We start from the raw sequence: 17,013 nt of genomic DNA on the forward strand, positions 1-17,013 counted from the left end.
GGGTGTGGTGGCTCAAACCTGTAATCCCAGCACTTTGGGAGGCTAAGACGAGCAGATCACTTGAGGCCAGGAGTTTGAGACCAGCCTGGCCAACATGTAAAATCCCGTCTCTACTCAAAATACAAAAATGTGCCGGGCGTGGTGGCATGCGCCTGCAATCCCAGCTACTCGGGAGGCTGAGGCGGAAGAATTGCTTGAACCTGGGATGTAGAGGTTGCTGTGAGCCGAGATCATGCCACTGCACTCCAGCCTGGGCAACAGAGTGAGACTCTGTCTCAAAAAAAAAAAAAAGAAAAGAAAAGAAAGAAAGAAAAACAAAATTAGAGAACTCACACTTCCTAATTTCAAAACTCCAAACTTAGAATTTCTAATTTTATATTCTTTTTCTTAGAAAAAAATCCCAAACACAAATTATACAATCATCAGAACCCACAAAATTGGTATTTACCCTTGCTTTGAATAGTGGCTACCATAGGTGAAGAGTGAAAAGTACTGACATGTGATCAGAGTAGGACGTAAGAGCCACTGCTGTACTGTTAATGTTCTATTTCTTATGCTCCATTATAAGTAGATGAGTACTCATTTTATTATTATCATTTGAAACGTACGTATCTTTTGTATACTCTCTTTTATTTTTGAGACAGAGTCTCACTCTGTCGCCCAGACTGGAGTGCAATGGTGAGATCTCAGCTCACTGCAACCTCTGCCTCCTGGGTTCAAGTGATTTTCCTGCCTCAGCCTCCCGGGTAGCTAAACTACAGGCACAGGCCACCATGCCCAGCTAATTTTTGTGTTTTTAGTAAAGATGGGGTTTTACCATGTTGGCCAGGCTGGTCTTGAACTCCTGGCCTCAAGTGATCCACTCACCTCGGCTTCCCAAAGTGCTGGGATTACAGGCATGAGCTACTGAGTCCAGCCGACTCGCTGGACTCAGTAGGACTGAGTATCTTGAAGGATACGTTTCATGATTTTTTTTAAGTATATCATCACCCCTATTATTCATTGACATAATTTGCGGACATAATGTCAATTACTTGGAGCTACAGCACTGTCAGTGGGTATCCAAAAGTAAAAACTATAAAAGGTAAAATTAAGCATTTTATCATCACTATCTATGTACTTTTATATGTATCTCACAAGATTTCCAGGATAGAATTGAAAAGCAGAGCTTAGGTAATACTGTTAGACAGGGCAATGATAATAGCTGTCACCCAGGCTTGGCTCAAAAATTAATATAATATTGGCTACCATATGTTGAGTGCTTACTATGTGACAAGGCACAGGGTGAGGAACTTTCAAAGCAGTATTACCTTTAATTCTCCCAGCAACCCTACATGACAGCCCATGTTTTTCTAAGATTCAGTGTTCATTAGTAAACAGAGCCTCCTTAAACAACACTAAACCTTACAGACATTTCTTCCATCACGTCTTCTTCCTAACCCTTTAACCACTCCACGTACTACCCATCTCTTAGAGTAGCAAAAGCTAAATGGGGTATCAAACACATGCCTTATTCTTTCATTCTAAGCAGATACCTTATCGGGTCTGCACATAAATTTTAGTTTCTCTTTACTTTCCCAAATGTGACTCTTAAAGTGAAAGAACAGAGAGAAGCTCTGAAATGCGGTGTAAAAGAAATAAGGTAGATTCAGTCCCAATCCTAAGAAGCTTACAATGTAAAGTAGATAGGATAAATGAAGATTAAGACCATAGAAGAACCTCAGGAACACACTGTGAAGAATATTATAAAGTTGTACTAAATATGGAAGCCTTATAATAAAGGTAAAAGCTATGTTTTATACATACCTACAAGCTTGGCTAAGGCTTAAATGTAAATAGATTAAAATAGCCATGATAAAACATACGTACTATCTAGAAATTCCCAATGTACTCCTCCAGCATTTGAGGCATCCAATTTGAAATTAAAAATTGCAAAACAGGTGGTTGATTCAATACCCCTCTCACCCCCCTTCTCTTCTTTTAAGTTCTAAGTATAAGGATTGTAATACCTCTTCAGGCCTTCCTAAAGCTGGTGTTCCTGTAAGAAGAATGGCTCGTCTGGCTTTCTGTACTATTGGCAATAAAATCCTGCTGCGAGTTGCATTTCTGGATTTCATGTAGTGTGATTCATCCACTATAACTACTTTGAAGTTCTGATTATTCAGGGCATCTATCAAAGTCTTTGCATCTGTGGTTAAGAGACCATAACCCAGAACTGTCACTTTACTGGTCGATATTCTCCTAGAAAAGAAAATCCATGTACTTAAAAAAATATCTCAGTAATGACGTTATCATAAACAATACAACTCTCTTGGGAAAAAATACAGAAGAGAAGAAAGAAGAATAGAGGAAAAATAAAAGGAGATGGTACTACTACTGAAACTCTTAAGATTTCACAATCCTCAAATGTAATAAACCAGGATCCAAAATTTACAGTTTTGGTTAACCAAAACCAAAATTTTAGTTAAATGATCTTTGAAAGATTTTCACATCCAGCAAGCCACATTACTTTCTGACAATATTTGCTTCTATGCACCCAGGATCATGCATAAAATGGATACTTAAATATTAGTTGACTCTTCAATGAAACTTTCACACAAATAGGATAGCAGTTTTTCAATCCGATGCTACTGGTATTTTGAGCAGGACTAAGTGAAGTTCTGCGGTGCACTGAACAGGCCCTCCTGCTCAAAATACCAGTAGCAGAACGGACTTACAGGGCTGTTCAGTGCACTGCAGAGCTTCATTTCCTGGTCCTACCCATTAAAGGACAGTGGAGTCCGAGTCACTGTGACAACAAAAAGCTTCCTGGACCTGAGGTGATAAAATGTGAAGTGTGGTTAGAAGAAGCGGGTACCACCTCACATCAAGAACCATTGAGCTAAAATGATCCCTGATCTTTAGATTTCTGTAATTCACACATCTGTAATATTCTGTATCTTGCTGTCAATAAATTATTCATTTACATATTTATGTCTGTTACCATATCATGAGATTGGTAAGGGCAGGGAATGTGTCTTATTCATCTTTTAGTAGTATTCATACACAGTGCTATGATCCCAAATAAAGTTTGTAGAATGAAATAATTAGACAAATAAATTCAATAATACTAAGACATGTCACTTTTGCATTTTCTATATCACCAGAAAAAAATACAGGACAGAGCCAGTCTTCTGCAATTCTCTATCCTCTAACAGAAAAGGTAGCACTCCTAAGCAGCCAGAACCACTATGGCTACTGCATTTTAAGCCCTGGATTAATCTACTTAATACAGAGACCTATAATTTTCTTTTTTTTTTCTTTTTTTTTTAGACAGAGTCTCACTCTGTTGCCCAGGCTGGAGTGCAGTGACATGATCTTGGCTCACTGCAAGCTCTGCCTCCCAGGTTAATGCCATTCTCCTGTCTCAGCCTCCCGAGTAGCTGGGACTACAGGTGCCCGTCACCACGCCTGGCTAATTATTTGTATTTTTAGTAGAGACGGGGTTTCACCGTTTTAGCCAGGATGGTCTCGATCTTCTGACCTCGTGATCCACCCGCCCTGGCCTCCCAAAGTGCTGGGATTACAGGCATGAGCCACCGTGCCCGGCCGAGACCTATAATTTTTTCACTGTATTCAAACACCAGAAGAGCCTGAAGAAGAAAAGTAATAGGTTATTTAATATTACTAACTAACTTAGGTATACTGAGAGCAACATATAGGAGACTGGCTTCAAAGGCCACTGCAGCAGTCTGTAGCTTCTATCCTACCATGTCTTGACTAGTAAACAGTCCAGGCATAACTGATATAAGCCAGAAGGAAAGTATATGTATTTGTGGTGGACATATTGGTATACACCTAAACCTGTTTCTTTAAGTACGTGGAAGACACTGGGTAGTTTTTCTGTCCTTAACTAACATCCTCCAGGAAACTTATACTCTGGAGTTGTAGTCCTATCTAACATATCCCAAATACTATTCAAATAAATATATTATCCACCATTTAACTGCAAGAGTGTATTTTCAAAATAATATAAAAACTAGATGCCCTATTGGCTATAAAAGATGACAGAAGAGTCATTTTAAGAAAATTTAAATGTGAACATTTAAATAAGGTTTATCAGCCAGGTGCAGTGGCTCACGCCTGTAATCCCAGCACTTTGGGAGGCTGAGGTGGGTGGATCACCTGAGATCAGGAGTTTGGGACTAGCCTGACCAACATGGTGAAACCCTGTCTCTGCTAAAAATAAAAAAAGTCAGCCAGGTGTGGTGGTGGTGCCTGTAATCCCAGCTACTCGGGAGGCTGAGGTAAGAGAATCCCTTGAACCCAGGACGCAGAGGTTGCAGTGAGCCGACATGGTGCCACTGCATTCCAGCCTGGGCAACAGAGTGACACTCCATCTCCAAAAAAAAAAAAAATTAATTAATTAAATTAAATAAATAAGGTATACCAAACAGATGATGGTTACGGAGGCCTTAAAAAAATTCTACATTCTCTAAATTTGTAAGTCTTTTCAATTTCATTCAGTTTTATTGGAGAGGAGATTTATTTATAATAATTAGGATAAGATAGCAGTTTTTCCATTTTAACCATGTAAATAGAGTCCAGATTTTCTTGGGCCCATAAAGATATATTCTACTGAATTAGCATTTCAAGGTTGCAAGTGAAAAGGCCCTCCATGCATTTTGTGTTTCCTCCTTCCACATTCATAAGACAATTTTATTTTTAAATATACCTTTTATGTTAACAGTCTTAGAGAATACAATACAGTACAATAATACCAAAATTTAAAAATCTAAGTATTAACAGATATTTATTTCAGTAGATGTACTGTACTGCTTTTCATTTAAGATTCAGAAATAGATAACTTTGAACCTCTGGAGACATAATTTGTATGAATCACCTACACATTCCATGTAATAACTCATCAATACTCAAACTGATTGTCTTATTCTAATTGCTAGAAAGCAAAATGAGGAAAAAAATACTAACAACACTATAACAGATTTTAGAGTGAGAGCTTCAAATAAACACAAAGCAAATATTTTCAAGATATAAAATATTAAAATTATAAATCAGGAAAATCAAACTTACTAATGAGTCACGCACAAAACTTGCATATTAATTAACAAATTGGAAAGCAAAACCCACTAAAGTTGCTGATAATAAACGATCACAAAGCTTCAAGTCAATCAATGAAAAGTTGTGAGATTTATTTTTGAACCTTAAGATGGTTTCAAATATGTTTAAGGTAGATATAAAGTAGATATACTACATATATATCTTTAAAAGTATACGTATTTTACATTTACTTTAAAAATATACCATAAAGGAACTTAGAAATAAAATATACTGTTGGGTTTTAGATAAATAATTCATATTTTAAAATGTAAAATAAAATTCTCCATACTACTTACTCCACTTCTAAATTATGATCTATAGGTGATATTGCATTCTAAAACATGAACATATACCAGGTACACACAAGGAAGACTTTTCTCCTTAAATATTAAACAGTTGTTCTTACCTAACATCAGTTTTATTCTGAATAACACTGATTTCTTCTGGACTTAGCTCTGGGATCCATTTTTCGATTTCTTCTGTCCAAGGGTACCTCAGAGACGAAGGGACCACTATTAACAGAGGCCATTCCTCTTTATAGAAGTAAGCAATTCCAATTGCCTGGATTGTCTTTCCTAGACCCATCTAAATTAAAAAATAAATAAATGTTAATTAATAATAGAGCCTAAAATATTTTAAAAGAAAATATTTATCAAACATTTTATTTAAGAGTATTATTAGCTGGGTGTGATGGCTCATGACTGTAATCCCAGCACTTTGGGAGGCTGACGTAGGTGGATCGCTTGAGCCCAGGAGTTCGAGACCAGCCTGGCCAACATGGTGAAACCTTGTCTCTATAAAAAAAGGTACAAAAAATTAGCTGGGCATGGTAGGACACACCTGTAGTTCCAGCTACTCGGAGGCTGAAGTGGGAGGATTGCTTGAACCCAGGAGGTTGACGCTACAGTGAGCCTAGAATGAACCACTACACTCTGGCCTGGGTGACAGAGTAAGGCTGTCTAAAAAAAAATGTATTATCAAAATAATTTTCCATTGTAAAATTAGTTGGATTATACAGTTAGTAAAAAGTTTGAGATAATAAGGACCTGTAAAATTCATTAAGCAAATCATATTATATTCAAACTATTCATGATTGAACTTAAAGAGACAAAATTACTCCTAAGGTTAAATATTATGTTGATATTATATAATTAGTTTTATAAAATGTATGTAACCATTTATAGTCTCTCCTCTTAGACAATAATAAATGTCTTAACAGCACAAAACCATGTTATTTCAAAACTAGAGTAAGTCCTGAATGATGCACATTTTACAAAACAAGCAGACATAGAGAAGTTAAATTATTTAAATCACAGCTGGCTGATGCAAAACTTGTATGAGATCCCAGGTCTCAGGTGTCTTCCCACTTGATTTGTATCCACACTGTCACAATGCCTGACTTCTAAACTGTTCCAATTTAAAAAGTAGTCACTTAGTGAATATTTATAGTGTTTTTGTTCAAAATAGCCAGAAACTGGATGTAACTCAAACGTACTTCACCTGTGCATGAATAATCAAATGATGTCATTTTCATACAATGGAGTACTATTTGGTAATAAAAAAAAGAATGAACTCATGCTCTACACGACGTGAATAGATCTAAAATGCATTTCGGTAAGCAAAAGAAGCCAGATTCAAAATCTACATACTATATGATTCCATTTATATGTCTCATTCTGGAAAGTAAAACAAAAGGGAGCCATAGTATATCTGTGGTTGCCAGGGGCTGGAGGTTGGGGAGGGGAATAGCATGAGGGAACTTTCAGGAATGGAGTCGGTCTACACCTTGATGTTACTGGCTGTTACATAACCGTATGCATTTTTTAGAACTCATAGAATTGTACACTAAAAATGGGTGAATTTACATAAAAGTGCGAATTATACCTCAATAATCCTTACTTTTTTAGTAGTAACTATGGCAAACAATGGGAAAGAGAGACTAAAAGACAGGCCCTGTTTACCAGACTATACAAAGAGAAAAAAGAAAAATGCAGAAACTGAAAACAAAGAGTTTAAAAATGAATTTTAAATGCTGAGCAAAACTAAAGAAATGAGAAAAGAGCAGATTTTGGATTTTAAGCAAGTTTCCATTGAGAAAACTTTATTATTTTGTTTATGTGTTTTTCTTTTAACTGCTCCTGTTAACAACAAAAAAGCAATCTTAGAATTCATGCAAAGTTATATTTATACATTCGTTGGATAATAATTAGTGTGTTTCCGTGTCTTCAAAGCCCTCCAATTTTCATACCAGAAGCCACTCAAACATCACTGGATTCTGGGAACAACTTGGTTCCAATACAGCAGAACTTTAACAATCACAGATCTTTTTTTTTTTTTTTTTTTTTAAGACGGAGTTTCACTCTTGTTGCCCAGGCTGGAGTGCAATAGCACGATCTCGGCTCAGAGCAATCTCCGCTTCCCAGGTTCAAGCCATTATCTTGCCTCAGCCTCTGGAGTAGCTGAGGTGGCATGCGCCACCACGCCTGGCTAATTTTATATTTTTAGTAGAGACGGGGTTTCTCCATGTTGGTCAGGCTGGTCTCAAACTCCCGACCTCAGGTGATCCGCTCACCTCGGCCTCCCAAAGTGCTGGGATTGCACCCGGCCAACAATTACAGATCTTTACCTGGCTAGAGTTATTCAGTGTGCCATTTCCCCGCCTCAACAACTCTGCCAAAAACAGACTTCCAGGAACTGAGGCTTGGCCCTATTTTTTGTGTGTGGACAATAACACTAACTTTGTGCTATGGTTAGGGGTCTTTGGTTTTGTTTCCTGCCATGATTTCATAACACATTTTCTTAATTTCAATTATCTGGAAATAGGATCTGTTTTGCTTCCCTGATTTTCTGGAAAGCAGAATTCTCTCTCTGCAACCCAGATTCTATCACTAGAACCTCAGCTTCTTGCTGCTAAATTTACTTGGTGCCAGTCACCTGTCTATGTATACATTTTGCACTTCATGTATGACTAACAGTGTTCTGTGTTGGCTTGCCAGACAACTCTCTCCCAAAGACCGCCACTCCTCAAAATTTCCTCATCTTGTCTACTGAGATCAGGTATGTAAGCCTTCAATAGGATACATAGAATTGGGACTTGAAACAATAGGTAGAATTAAAAAAAAACAGCAAAATTTCAGTCAGATAGAAGGAATAAGGTGAAGAGATATATTGTCCAACAGAGTAACTACAGTTAATAACAACATACTACATTCTTAAAAATTGCAAAGAGAGTAGATTTTAAGTGTTCCCATCACAAAAAAGCATGTGAAGTAATGCATATGTTAATTAGCTCAATGTAGCTATTCTACAATGTATATATATTTCAAAACAACATAATGTACACCATAAATATATATAATTTTTATTTATCAAATAAATATTTTTAAAGAAAAAATAAGAAAAAGAAGTTTTAGTTTGACGACAGGAGAACAAAAGGGAAACTAGCATAAGTATGGGTAAGAATAAGAAGAATCCTGATATGCCGGGAAGTTAATTTGATTAGAAGTTTGAATATGTTTGTCTTCTAGTTCTCTAATTCTGTATTCTTGTATCTAATCTATTAAATCTACTAGAATTAACTCCAGATGTTATTTTTCAGTTCTAAAATGTCCATTAGAATCTGTTTTTGTTGTTGTTGTTCTAACACATTAAAAATTCTTGGGGTTTTTTTTGTTTGTTTGTTTTTTAGATAGGGTCTTGCTGTGGCTGGAGGGCAGTGGCGAAATCATGGCTCACTGCAGCCTCGATCTGGGCTCAAGCAATCCTCCTAGCTCAGCCCCCTGGGTAGCCAGGACTCCAGGCATGTGCCACCATGCCCAGCTATTTTTTTTGGTACTTTTTGGCCAGGCTGGTCTTGAACTCCTGAGCTCAAGTGATCCACCTACCTTAGCCTTCCAAAGTGCTGGGATTACAGGCGAGGGCCGCCATGCCCGGCCTAATAGATTACATTCTATTAATTACATTTTTTACAATCTATTACATTCTTTTTAATAGATTACATTCTCCTTTGAAATGTCTTTTTGTCCACCTTTTTGCTGATTTTCTTGATGATGTTGTTGTTTTATATTTGAGACAGTCTCACTCTGTCACCAAGGGTGGAATGTAGTGGCATGATCTTGGCTCATTGCAACTACCTCTACCTCCTGGGTTCAAGCGATTCTCGTGCCTTAGCCTCCTGAGTACCTGGGCACTACAGGCGAGTGCCACCATGCCTGGCTAATTTTTGTTATTTTTAGTAGAGACAGGGTTTTTTGTTTTTTTTTTTTTCTTGAAACGGAGTCTTGCTCTGTCACCCAGGCTGGAGTGCAGCGGCACGATCTCGGCTCATTGCAACGTCTGCCTCCTGGGTCCAAGCGATTCTCCTGCCTCAGCCTCCCGAGTAGCTGGGATTACAGGTGCATGCCACCACTCCCAGCTAACTTTTGTATTTTTAGTAGAGACAGGGTTTCCCCATGTTGGCCAGGCTGGTCTCAAACTCCTGACCTCAGGTGATCCACCCGCCTCGGCCTCCCAAAGTGCTTGGATTACAGGCGTGAGCCACTGTGCCTTGCCAAGACAGGGTTTTGCCATGTTGACCAGGTTGTTCTCAAACTCTTGACCTCAAGTGATCTGCCTTCCTCAGCCTCCCAAAGTGCTGGGATTGCAGGTGTGTGCCACCGTGCCCAGCCAAAAAAATAAGTTATTTTAAAGTCTCTCTCTGATACCAACATCTGATCTCGTGTGGGCTCTATTTCCTTTTCCTTTTGGTACCAGTTTTTCAGGATCCCTCATATTTTCTAATTTAACACCAGATATCATGAGTAAAAAATTCATAGAAGCTTTGGGTAGTATTATCTTCTCGGGTTAGGTTAAGTTTTCTTAGGGAAGGCAAATTGAGTAACGGCAAATACCTCATTCCTTTTAAGACTTGGTTTTACGCTTTTAAAGGGCAAGTTTACTCAGTGTTGCCCTTATTCCCAGCACCTGGTATTTATTATAGAAGATGGCCCTTCTGGGGGTCAACAGAAGCCAAGGCAAGATATTTGTAAACAATTTCTCACCTCAACAAGGCTCAACCCCATCTCTGTCTACTTAATACCACAATACTGCTAAAATCTTGGCTTAGTTTTTATCTTTCCCAACTCTATATTTCTTCTGGGTTTCTTGGGATCTCATTCTGTGCATGTATAGTTTAGGAAATAGCCAAAGACTTAAGGCTAATGTACATGCAGATTTTCTTTATAATTCTCTCAAGTTTCCTCCTCTCTGAGATTTTTATCTTCGTATCTACATGCACAGTGCATAATTTGGGAAGTAGACAGAATAGTCTCTGAGAGAAACAAGTAGAAGCAGCCTGTTGACTTATGTTGCTTAAGGCTTAAGGAAGATAAATAATTGAATATTCGGTGATGAATTTAGGCAGCTGAAAAGGAAAAAACAAATTATGGGAGCTAATAATGTATTATTTTTGTTAGGTTTTCAAAATTCTAAACATTTTCTTCCTGCTCCCAGCTATCATATCATACTTTCCTAATAACCTAAAAAAATACGACTGCCATTTAAGAACTATTAAACATAAGATATTAAGTACCAATTAAGAAATATGAAGTCATTTTAAAAAGAAAAAAAAGTTTCTCAAGTCAAACAGTTTTCAGTATAACTCATGGAAGGATTGGTCTTGCAAAGCTGATGTGTTGAATATAAGAATCAGCAATAGAAGCAAACACAAGGATAAAATAAAGAGTCTCACTCCATTTTTTGATGTTTACATACGAGCCCTCTTACCCTTCTGCCCCAATTGTGTACAAGCAGATACGAAAGTGTGGGTGCTATTTCCTTTGGCACTGGTGGGAAATACAAGCTATGCAAGCCCCGGCCCATATGGTAAGAAGCCTCACCTTAACTCCACCCCATAAGCTCAATAACAAACTATGCCTGTCTCTTCTCCTTGTTTTTTTTTTTCAAGTCATTTTTATATCTACTTGGGAGCCTGCCCTCCTCATCCCAGAAAGACTTGTTATGTCAGTAATAAACCCTTTCATACCCTCTTCAGGTCTGGGTAGCATCATCAGCCTCGACATCCAAATGAAATTTTGAGTGGAAAGGTCCATTGCATCTCTTCAGGGTGACCATGATAAAGGGAAAGCCATCTTTCAATATAGATTAATAAACTGGCATTGTGATTTTTATAAAAGAGTTTCCTTGAGCTTTATTAGCTAGAGTAAAACATCTCAGGATTTGATCAACTTGCTATCACTGAAAATAATAAATTTCTTGGTTGGGTACAGTAGCTCACATCTGTAATCCCAACATTTTGGGAGGCTGAGGCAGGAGGACTGCTTGAGGCCAGGAGTTCAAGACCAGTTTGGGCAACAGAGTGAGACCGTCTCTATAGAAAAATTTAGTAATTCCCAGGTGTGGTGGCATGTGCCTACAGTCCAACTAATGGGGAAGCTGAGGTGGGAGGACTGCTTGAGTCCAGAAGGTTGAAGCTGTAGTGTGCCATTACCACGTCACTGCACTCCAGCCTGGGTGACAGAATGAGACCCTGAAAAAAAAAAAAAAGGAAACAAAGAAAAGAAAAGAAAGAAAAGAGAAGAAAAGAAGAAAAGGAAATTTCTTAATCTACCCATTTCCTAATCTACTTGAAGATCATACCCTATGGTATTAGGACTGACACTGACACTTAGTTTTTGTTCAGCTATCTTTCCTGGTAACAACCCCCAACTTCTTATTCAGCATCTCTTTAGTTTAAAGATTATGTAGTGAAATGACTAAAAGTGATTCTCAGAAATTAGAAAGATATTTATCAATACAAAGTGAAACATTTGGGTACTATTTTTCTTAGGTATTTGTTGTTGGTTGTTCATTTTTGGGCCATAGTGAAGTAGGAAATAAAGTTTGATGGAACAAACTAGAAAAATACATAGTTCTAAATTAGAAAATAAAAGTATATTGGCATAATCTCATATTCCCATTAAAGAAAGGAATAATATATAGAATGACTCAGTTCTAAATAAAATTTGAAAAGGACTACCTTTTAAAATAAATTTTTTTTTTCATTGAAAATTTTTCTTTTTTTAATTTAATTTTTATTATATTTTAAGTTCTAGGGTACTTGTGCACAATGTGCAGGTTTGTTACATATGTATACATGTGCCATTTTGGTGTGCTGCACCCATTAACTTGTCATTTACATTAGGTATTTCTCCTAATGCTATCCCTCCCCCGTCCCCCCACCCCACGACAGGCCCCGATGTGTGATGTTCCTCACCCTGTGTCCAAGTGTTCTCATTGTTCAGTTCCCACCTACGAGTGAGAACATGTGTTGTTTGGTTTTCTGTCCTTGGATATCATTGAACATTTTTCTTTTTTTTTTTTTTTTAAGAAACTTTATTATTATTATTATTATTATTATACTTTAGGTTTTATGGTACATGTGCGCAATGTGCAGGTAAGTTACATATGTATACATGTGCCATGCTGGTGCGCTGCACCCACTAACTCGTCATCTAGCATTAGGTATATCTCCCAATGCTATCCCTCCCCCCTCCCCCCACCCCACAACAGTCCCTGAAGTGTGATGTTCCCCTTCCTGTGTCCATGTGTTCTCATTGTTCAATTCCCACCTATGAGTGAGAATATGCGGTGTTTGGTTTTTTGTTCTTGCGATAGTTTACTGAGAATGATGATTTCCAATTTCATCCATGTCCCTACAAAGGACATGAACTCATCATTTTTTATAGCTGCATAGTATTCCATGGTGTATATGTGCCACATTTTCTTAATCCAGTCTATCATTGTTGGACATTTGGGTTGGTTCCAAGTCTTTGTTATTGTGAATAATGCCGCAATAAACATACGTGTGCATCTGTCTTTATAGCAGCATGATTTATAGTCCTTTGGGTATATACCCAGTAATGGGATGGCTGGGTCAAATGGTGTTTCTAGTTCTAGATCCCTGAGGAATCGCTGCACTGACTTCCACAAGGGTTGAACTAGTTTACAATCCCACCAACAGTGTAAAAGTGTTCCTATTTCTCCACATCCTCTCCAGCACCTGTTGTTTCCTGACTTTTTAGTGATTGCCATTCTAACTGGTGTGAGATGGTATCTCATTGTGGTTTTGATTTGCATTTCTCTGATGGCCAGTGATGGTGAGCATTTTTTCATGTGTTTTTTGGCTGCATAAATGTCTTCTTTTGAGAAGTGTCTGTTCATGTCCTTTGCCCACTTTTTGATGGGGTTGTTTGTTTTTTTCTTGTAAATTTGTTGGAAATTTTAAGGCCAGGAACAGTGGCTCACGCCTTTAATCCCAGCACTTTGGGAGGCTGAGGTGGGTGGATCACCTGAGGTCAGGAGTTCGAGACTAGCCTGGCCAAAATGATGAAACCCCGTCTGTACGAAAAATACAAAAAAATTAGCCCGGCATAGTGGCGCACACCTGTAGTCCCAGCTCCTCGGAAGGCTGAGGCAGGAGAATTGCTTGAACAGGGGAGGCGGAGGTTGCAGTGAGCTGAGATCATGCGTTTGTACTCCAGCCTGGGCGACAAGAGTGAAACTCCGTCTCAAAAATAAAGAAATCAATAAATAGATAAAACAAAATAAACTTTGGCTGGGTGCGGTGGCTCATGCCTGTATCCCAGCACTTTGGGAGGCCGAGGTGGGCGGATCACGAGGTCAGGAGATCGGGACCATCCTGGCTAACACGGTGAAACCCCATCTCCACTAAAAATACAAAAAATTAGCCAAGCGTAGTGGTGAGCGCCCGTAGTCCCAGCTACTTGGGAGGCTGAGGCAGGAGAATGGCGTGAACCTGGGAGGCGGAGCTTGCAGTGAGCGGAGATTGTGCCACTGCACTCCTGCCTGGGTGACACAGAGAGACTCCGTCTCAAAAAAATAAAATAAAAAACAAACTTTTAAAACATGTACTTAGATTTTCAGTTTTTGCTTTTATTTTGAGACAGGCTCTCACTGTCACCCAGGTTGAAGTGCTGTGGCCTGGCCTGATCACAGCTCACTGCAACCTCAAACTCCTGTACTCAAACGGTTCTCTCACCTCACCCTCCTGAGTAGCTGAGACTACAGGTGTACACCACCATGCCTGTTTTTGTTTGTTTGTTTGTTTGTAGAGATGGGGGTTCTCACTTTGTTGTCCAGACTTGTCTTGAACTCCTGGCTCAACCAATCCTCCTGCCTTGGCCTCCCAAAGTGCTGAGATTACAGGCGTGAGCCACTGCACTTGGCCAGACTTCAGTATTTTGAAAAGAATTGAAAACAGCATAGCATTCAATTATAAAAGCAACAACACACTTCAAGTAATTTAGGCATACAGGAATAACTACACTCAACATGTGGTTCAAAGCCCTGGGCTCTAACAACAATAGAATTTGTTAATGTGGAACTCTTCAGTGTTTCATCACCATTAAGGCTAAATCAATGATTAAGAATCAAAGTCTTGAATAAACAATAGTACAAATGTCCAGGTAGCTACATAAGAATTAAATAGAATACATTAACCTCAAGAACACATTTCATCAATGTTTTCAAAATTGTAAATCACCATTTTACTTAGGAGAATAATTTTAGGTTTCCTAAATGTTTTATTCTATGAAATTATTAAGAGCAATTAAATAACAATTATCCTGATACATAAAATTTCAGTTTCACTTTTTTATACTGTGAATACTTTTATAAAGCAATTTTTATTCCTATGCATTAAAAAATGCTCATTGACAATTTTTCGAAACTAAAAACTTTTCCAGTTTTAATGTTATAAGCAGCTTGTTCCTTTGAAGGCAGAGATGTAGGTTTGTCTTTAAAATAGGTGGCCTGTTTGTTATAAAAGAGATTGCTTTGGAGGACCCTTTTAGGTATGCTTTTAAAATCTTAGTGAGGATTTCAATTAAGAAAGAAAACCCACATAGAGAAATAGCAGACTGAAATACTATGTTCTGTTATTTATTATTAAGGGGGTATATATTTTAGCAGAACCACTTTCTTGTTCTTGTACATTGTTAGTGCTATTTCCAATAGAGAATTTTAGATGGTATACGTGAAGATTATTTGTTCTTAGAATTGTGTGTGTACGGCCGGGCACAGTGGCTCATGCCTGTAATCCCAGCACTTTGGGAAGCCAAGGCAGGTGGATCACAAGGTCAGGAGATGGAGACCATCTTGGCTAACACAGTGAAACCCTATCACTACTTAAAATACAAACAATTAGCCGGGCATGGTGGCGGGCACCTGTAGTCCCAGCTACTCGGGAGGCTGAGGCAGGAGAATGGCATAAACCCGGGAGGCGGAGCTTGCAGTGAGCTGAGATCGCGCCACTGCACTCCAGCCTGGGCGGCAGAGCAAGACTCCGTCTCAAAAAAAAAAAGAATAGAATAGTGTGTGTACATTTCAATTCTGTCTTCTTTTCTCATAAGTGACTAGGAAAAGAGAACAGACCATACAGGTATGCACATAGCCCTGATCTTCTTCTTCCTCAAGACAGAAGAATCTACGCTTTGGGAACTGTGCTATCACTTTCCTGATGGTTGGTTGGTCCTGATGGTTGGTTTCTCTTGAAGGGAATGCACTGGGAACAGAGGAAGGCAGAAAGGAGATGGGCCTTAGAGAGCAGCAGGATGAAGAAAAATCTTATTTATCTAAAGGAAGGGCACTGAGTCGGGGATGGTGGCAGAACTTAAGTAGAGCTGTAGTCCAAAGCATGGCTTAGAGATGCCCATATTGGGACCAGAAAAAGAAAATCAGGGAGAAGGCTCTGGAATGGTCTGAGAGGCTGGATATAAGCAAATATATGCCCCTTTTTATTTTTTTCCTAGACATGGGTCTCTCTATGTTACTCAGGCTGGCCTCAAATTCCTGGGCTCAAGCAATCCTCTGGCCTCAGCCTCCAGAGTACCTAGGATTACAGGTGCACACCACCGTGCCCCGCTTCAGCAAATGTGTCTTAAGAATAGACATTTCTAGTGGCAGTTAAATGTTATGCTTTTAATGTGGTATTTTTATCCTCCTTCAGTCTCTAGTAAAGTTTTATTCAAAGTCACAGCTTTACAAAGGGAATAAAATGTTATCAACTGATAAATCTGAGTAAAGGGTATATGGATGATCTTTGTATTATTTATGTTCTTGAAACCCTTCTGTAAGTATGAAATGACTTTCAAGTAAAAAGATTAAAAAAAAGTTACAGCTCTACAACGTAGTAGCAGTTGTGCTTGGTGGAAGGAAAAGAGAGGGCTGTTCTATACTTCAAAAGTAGTAGACAAAAAGAAGTGATAATCTATACCAGACAGTGCCAAAAGAAGCAAAATTTCTAAATTCTTATTCATTTATTTGAGACAGAATCTCGCACTGTTGCCCAGGCTGGAGTGCAGTGGCATGATCATAGCTCACTGTAACCTCAAACTCCTGGCTCAAGTGATCTTCCTGCCTCAGCCTCCCACGTAGCTGGGACTACAGGCAAGCATCACCTCACCCAGCTCATATTTAAAGAGTCACAAGACAGTAAAAAATGAGATACTTAACTATAATGGGAACTGCTCACATGCATATGTATTATTCATTCAACAGTACCATTCCTCAGATAAAATTTGAAGTTCAGAAATAAATTTTCCATAATTTTTGTATGTTTTAAATCTGTTTTGTAAAATTAAAACCAAGTTAACAAACTTAATTAAGATTCTAGTCATTTTTTTCCACTTGCATCACAGTATAGGAGCCTCAGCAATCTCTTAAAATTGAGAGCCCAACACAGCACAAAGAAAATAACTACAAGTGCTTGGGCAGGGTAGGGAGAAAGAAAAGGAAAGGACAAAAAGAAATGGGGGGAAAAAGTCCAATCTCCCAGTTATGCTCTAAGTTCTTACAATCCATTATACCTAGGCATCATTTAGATACAAGTTAAAAATTCAGACTTCAGGGCAACAC

The 17,013-nt window shown here is 38.5% G+C and overlaps 1 protein-coding gene across 14 annotated transcripts in view; it reads right to left on the reverse strand.

Annotated features, from left to right (window-relative positions):
* Positions 1–17,013, reverse strand: part of ZRANB3 (zinc finger RANBP2-type containing 3) — a 332,321-nt gene that overhangs the window by 155,595 nt on the left and 159,713 nt on the right. For 11 of the 14 annotated variants that reach the window (XM_054549309.2, XM_054549308.2, XM_054549315.2 and 8 more), the window contains 2 exons: positions 5,507–5,685; positions 2,010–2,241 (listed from right to left, as the gene is read on the reverse strand). The exons of 1 other annotated variant lie outside the window; for it this stretch is intronic. In XM_054549309.2, the coding sequence (XP_054405284.1) occupies positions 2,010–2,241; positions 5,507–5,685 (411 nt within the window). Of the gene's footprint in view, positions 1–2,009; positions 2,242–5,506; positions 5,686–17,013 lie in introns of those variants that run through there. 2 more of the 14 variants (XM_054549319.2, XM_024243807.3) reach the window with 2 other exon arrangements.

Source organism: Pongo abelii, chromosome 11 (genome assembly GCF_028885655.2).
Source record: "Pongo abelii isolate AG06213 chromosome 11, NHGRI_mPonAbe1-v2.0_pri, whole genome shotgun sequence".
Taxonomy (NCBI): domain Eukaryota; kingdom Metazoa; phylum Chordata; class Mammalia; order Primates; family Hominidae; genus Pongo; species Pongo abelii.